The sequence below is a fragment of the Brachycentrus maculatus genome, unplaced genomic scaffold (assembly GCF_059751285.1).
Source record: "Brachycentrus maculatus isolate JH-2025_06_01 unplaced genomic scaffold, ASM5975128v1 h1tg000007l, whole genome shotgun sequence".
Lineage (NCBI taxonomy): Eukaryota > Metazoa > Arthropoda > Insecta > Trichoptera > Brachycentridae > Brachycentrus > Brachycentrus maculatus.
This window is the reverse complement of record NW_028280762.1, coordinates 78,474-84,584: the sequence shown is the minus strand read 5'-3', so window position 1 is coordinate 84,584 and position 6,111 is coordinate 78,474. Positions and strand designations below refer to the sequence as shown.

Sequence of the window (6,111 nt, the reverse complement as noted above, 5' to 3'; positions counted from 1 at the left end):
TGATCGCGTACCGCCCGACAGTGGGAAAGTACAGCCAATCAGCGGCCGGGGGAGAGAGACAGCCATATCTCTGTCTCTCTCTAATGGGCACCGGACGGGCTACACTTTCATACCGTACCGGTGCCGTTCCAACAATTCGTTATTACATTACAATTTACAATTTTATTTTATCAGTAATCTATTTATACAACTTAACATCTAGGCGCATTTAATATTAACATTGTCTTATTCTTTCTTACATCTAATACATTCTGTAAATACATGAGAAATCGGTAGAATCCATAGAGGCCCTTCTTCGGGTCGCATTCCGACGGGCGACCGTTTCGCTCGCCGCCAGGCGCCTGGAATTCTTTTTCAGGGCCGCCGTACGGGGTGTGCGATCCGTCCGTAACACTCCCCCCGTGCAGCTAGTCTGCACCTGAATTCTCGGGGACGGGTCGCGCGCCTTCTCTTCTTATTACCGCGATCTTTGCGGCCGGCCTGGTGTAGACCCCCCTAGGGGTCTTTACCTCCACGACTCGTACTTGGCCGTCTGCTGCTTGGTCGGCTCGGGTCACTATTCCCCGCGGCCAACAGTTCCTCGGCAGGTTCGGGTCGACAATTACGACCATGTCGTCCTTCTGGATCGGAGGCGCGGGATCGCGCCATTTCTTCCGTTGGGCCAACGTTGGGAGATATTCCCGCAGCCAGCGCCGCCAGAACATATCCGCGGATCTCTGGGCGATCCGCCACTGTTTGCGAAGGCAGGCTCCTTCGTCGTCTTCGTCGTAATGCGCCAGCGTGGGGTGCGCATTAGCGGTTCCGATGAGCAGGTGGTTCGGGGTGAGGGGTATAGCTTCCTCGGGCTGCAGAGTCACCTGTGTAAGTGGACGGTTGTTAACTGAATACTCTGCCTCGGCCAGTATCGTTTTCAGGGTCTCCTCCTTCGGAGCCTGTTCGTTTAAAGTCGCCTTGAGAGCTCGTTTTACCGACCTAACGAGCCTCTCCCATGCCCCACCCATGTGTGGGGAAGATGGCGGTATGTATTCCCATCTTATGTTCCGAATTGTCAGCTCCGCCAACAATTTTCCATCCTTCCGTAGTTCCGTCACGGCGTCGCGCATCTCTTTGTCGGCGCCGTGGAAATTGGTCCCGTTGTCGGAGTACAGGGCGATGGGGCACCCTCTCCGGGAAATCATCCGCCTCACTGCCATTATCGTGGAGTCCGCTTGCAGTGAGGACGCGAGTTCTAGGTGGATGGCGCGTGTAACCATACACGTAAAAAGAACGCCATAACGTTTTTCCCGTCTTCGGCCGACAGTCACGGCTATCGGCCCGAAGAAATCTACTCCGCAGTGCGCAAAGGGCGGTGCGCCGTACGCAAGCCGGGATGCGGGCAACTGTCCCATCAGTGGGATCCTTGGTCTGCTCCGAGCTGTCTCACATGTCTGACATTCCCGTGATATTTTCTTAGCGGCGTCCCTCAGCCGCAGGATATGATACTTCGTTCGTAGGTCTGCTACAGTTCTTTCTGTTCCTGGATGTCCACCTTTCTTGTGGACATGTTCAATCAATAGCCGCACATATCGGCATGCTCCGTCGAGGACGGGTGGGGCAGTGAGGCCTGCCGCGAATTCGGACGCGGCCTTAAGGCGTGTACCCATTCGTATTATTCCATTGCTGTCCAAGTACGGCGTCGCGGCGTACAGACGGCTTCCGGGCGGGCTTCCCTTTCCCTCCCGCAGCATTTGCAGCTCGTCTTGAAATGAGCTTTCTTGTGACTTCCTAATCCACATGTTTTCAGCGTCCTGCATCTCCGCGGCGCGCAACTCAAACCCCCCTCCGGGTTGTCCTGTGACCGAGTGCCGCCGGCATCTGGAGATGAATCGTAGTACCCAGGCGGTCGTGCGCACCAGCCGGGTCCAGGAGGAGAACCGCTCCACCTGCGGGAGGGCCTCCTCGTTCCTTGTGTGTCCGACAAACTGTCGAACCGGTTTTTCTTCGAGCGCTTCTGCGCTTGGTCTCGTTCGCCCAACTTTCTCTGTGGGCCATTCTGTCTCTTCCTCCCTCAAGAAACGCGGGCCCCCAAACCACAGTCCGTCTCTTGAGAGGTCAGGGGTCCCCTTGTCGCGGGTTCCAATGTCCGCCGGGTTTTCCTTTGTGGGGACCCATTTCCATTCTTCACGCGTGGTCAACTCATCGATCTCTCCCAATCGATTGGCCACGAACGTTGCATATTTCAAAGGATCATTGCGTATCCAACACAGCACCGTGCTGGAGTCCGTCCAGTAGATCGTTCTTACTATCCTCGCCTGACTCTCCCTTTTGATGGTGGCAGCCATCCGTGCCGCCATCAGTGCCGCCTGTAGCTCTAGGCGCGGTATGGAGAGCGGCTTCAGGGGGGCCACTTTCGATTTGGCCATCACGAACGCCGCGTCGCCGGCGTTCACAAAGTAGGCTATCGCACAACAAGCCTGTTCAGATGCGTCGCAGAAGATGTGCAGCGTCACGAGTCGCCCTTTAGACTGTAGCACACATCTTGGTATTCTGCATTCGTTGTTCTCCATCAGCCGGCGCCACTCTGACCATCTCTCAGAGTGCTCCGGCAACAGCGTCTCATCCCAGCCCGTCTTTGATCGCCAGACGGCCTGTAGGATAATTTTTGACCGCACGGTGAGGCACGTAATAAAGCCGACCGGGTCAAAAATACTCATCGTCGCGCTCAGCATTTGGCGCTTGGTGGGGTTCTCGGGGATCGAGGCCATCTCGGTCCCATATTCGAAGAGAAACGTGTCGCTCCTGGGGTTCCACATTAAACCCAGGACTCTTTCCGTTGTATTTGCTTCTCCTATTCTGATGGCATTTTCCGCCTTTTCCTTTTCCGCAATGCCTTTCAGGACTCCTGGCTTATTAGACGCCCACCTCGTGAGCTCAAAGCCTCCCCTTAGGAGCACCTGCCTCAGGCCATGTATGAGGGATGCGGCCGCTTCTTCGCTGTCGGTCGCATCCAAATAGTCATCCATATACATTCGTCCTTGTATGGCCGCCGCGGCGGCCGGAAATTCGTGTGCGTACGTTTGGGCGACCTTGTCGCGGACAAACTGGGCACTACTGGGCGAGCATTTCGCGCCGAACATCATCGATGTCAACATGTACGTTTCGGGTTCATCCCGGCTATTCGTTCGCCACAGGAACCTTTGCGATGGCTGGTCAGCTTCATTGATCCTAATTCGCAGAAACATCTCCTTGATGTCTGCGGCTACCGCCACGGCCCCTTCCCTGAATCGAAGGAGGTTCCCCAACAGCGAGGACAGGAGGTCTGGTCCTGTCAGTAAGTGGTCATTCAATGACGTCCCCCGGTGCTGGGCGGCAGCGTCAAATACCACTCTTATCTTACCCGGCTTGTTCGGGTTACTCACAGCGAAGTGAGGTAAATACCACTCCCTCGGGTGGTGCACATTCTCTTCTGCGGGGTCGAGCTTCACAGCATATCCTTTTCCAATATATTCACTTATCTTGGCCTTGTAAGCCGCTGCCAATGCCGCGTCACGTCCTAGCTTCCTTTCTAGAGAGTGAAGCCTGTTCAAGGCTGCCTGGCGATTGCACGGCAGTACGTCTCCGTCCCGAGCCCATAATAGCCCGGTCTCCCATTGGCCTGACGGGAGCTGTCTTGTAGTATTCTTCAAGAGTTCCAATGCGCGCTTATCGGTTGCGCGATTCCTTTCGGCGGTGGAGACGCCCAATGACTCCACGGCGAAGTTTCTCTTCAATAGCTCGTCCAACCCTTGCTCGACCCGGTTGTTTGGCAGATTGAAGTTGGGGTGTACGGTACCCCCGTACGTTACTGGCCCCAGTGTGGTCACTATGGTCAGCTGACCATCCTCCCGAAGCACTGGAGTGTCGATCGGGAACATGAGAGACGCGTTATCGAGGCCGATCAGCATCTGCGGTCTGATGACGCGAGCTCCAGTCCGCGCGGGCGCGCCACTTTTGTGTACAAGGTCCAAGTCCTTGATGGTCCTCGCCCCGATCTCGAATTCCCCGTTGTGATCACTTATCAAGGTCACCGTTACACGCTGCGACCTGTGTGTGTTGCTTTGTCCAGTCGCACCTTTTATCGTCAGATTCCTTGCTATCCCCGTAGCACCTATCGCGCGGGCGACACCCTCCTCGAGGAGGGTCACAGACGCAGCCTCGTCCAACAAGGCGAACACTTTTGCGGTCCCCCGCGGTCCCTTCAAAGTAACCGGCAGCACTTTGAATGTGACCGGGACCTCACAGTCATTTGTCCACAGCACCTGCGCATTGTCCACAACTTCCTCACTTTTCACGGCTTCCGCGGCACCATCCGTGCGGTAGTGCAGGATTCTATTGTGGTGTCTCCGGCAGATTTCACACTTTCTTGCTTCACACTCGGGCACCCTGTGCCCTGATTCCAAACACTGGAAACACAGTTTGGACAGCCGCACAAATTCCCAGCGGTCGTCCACGGTCTTCTTCTCGAACCGTTTGCATCGGCGTAAGTTATGCCCGCTGGCCTTACAAAATACGCATTCCTTGTCACTCGTCGTGTCGCGCGTCGCAAACACGTGACTCCTTGGCTCGACGCGTCGAGCGTTCTCGCGGCGGGCGGGCTCGGCGCACTTGTCGCGCTGACCCGCGCGCTCCTTGTCTCTGTTCCTCGCCACCATTCTGAACAGACCTCCGTGGCGCGTGATGCCGGCGGTGATCTCGTCAAGCCAAGCGGCGAGATCGTAGATACTGCTCCTCGTCTCGCGGCGGCGATCGCGGAACCAATCCCACCGGAGTTGCGTCGGCATCTTGGCAACCATCTCCGCTAGCAGCTGCGGGTTGTCGAGATAGCAAGCGTCCATCCCGTCCACGGTGGTGATGACGTTGCGTATCGAAACCGCAAAATCCACGACTGCTTCATCCGCGGGGTGGTCGGCGAGACTCGGCATCCTCCGGGCGTCTTCCAGTATCTGCGCGATGATGAGTGTCGGGCTGCCGAAGGCGTCCTCCAGCGTCCGCAATATTTCCGACACGTTGCGCGGATACAGTAGCAGGCCTGCTACCATGTGACGCGCACGCCCTTCCAGTGCGCGCGCCAATCTTCCGATGTTGTCAGCGTCCCCTATCCCCCATCTCTCAGTAGATTGGAGATATGCCGCGTTGAAGCGGCGCCATTCCCTCGGGTCTCCGCTGAACTTGGGCAACTCCGGCGGCTGCCCCGACCATCGAAAGTAGTCCCCGCCTCGGGGTGAGGGCTCCGCGTAGATTCCTCTTCCGTCATCTCTGCGGTGCCGTTCGTCCGGTCGAGCTCTGTCGACCCATTCGCGTACCGGGTAGCGATCGCGTTCGTCCGGTGCGCGCCAACGCAAGCCAGAGGTCTCCATACGCCTCGGCTCCGCGTTGCCAGTAGGCGCCGGGCCATGTCCCCCGGGCGCTTCTCCTCTGTGGCCTGTCAGTTCGTCCCGCGATTCCCCAGCGAATCGCGTAGGTTCCGGATCCAACACCGGAACCGGTAGAGCTGCGGCCGATGTCCTATATTTCGTTCTGGGCTGATTGGCGGCGTCGTCTTGCCGCGTTCGTAGGTGGGTGGATTGTTCGACACCCGGTCGTGACTCCTCCATGAGTCTTTCCGTGCGGGGCGCCGAAACTGTGACGCCACCCGCAATAGCCTCCCCCCCTGGGGGGCTTACGTTAGCTGCTGTCCACTGTGACAGGAGCTCACGGAGTTGCTGGAACTGCCTCTCGTTGCTGGCGGCTAGCTCCGCCATCTGGCGGCGCAAGTCGCTACTCGTATCAGTCCGGACTGAACTGACAGAGTCCCGATCCTCCTCACGGCGCTGCTCTTCGGGCTCCATGGCGACGTTGCGTCCCGACCTCAGGGATGCAGGCATCGTAGCTGGAGACTGCGTTGAAGGATCCGGCTCGAAGGACCAAAATGTAACCGGCGTGGGTTACGTGCGATGACTCTCAAAAATGTACACGCCTGGCCTTCTTCGGAATCTCCCAACTATGCCACCGTTGTAAGGGGTGACGTTCCAGACGGCCCCGCCGTACCGAGTTACCGAGTAAGCTGGATACGGACGGAGGTGAATGGATGTATGAGCCGGGAAGAGCGGGCAC

General features: G+C 57.5%; 1 protein-coding gene across 1 annotated transcript; it reads right to left on the bottom strand.

Moving 5' to 3' along the window:
* Positions 1-407: 407 nt before the first annotated feature.
* On the bottom strand, positions 408-5,882 carry LOC148313581 (uncharacterized). The gene is made up of 2 exons (XM_088259775.1): positions 5,055-5,882; positions 408-4,517 (listed from the first exon to the last, which is right to left on the bottom strand). Exons 1-2 carry the CDS (start codon positions 5,880-5,882, stop codon positions 408-410), a joined length of 4,938 nt encoding a protein of 1,645 aa, XP_088115901.1.
* Between the last annotated feature and the right edge of the window lie 229 nt (positions 5,883-6,111).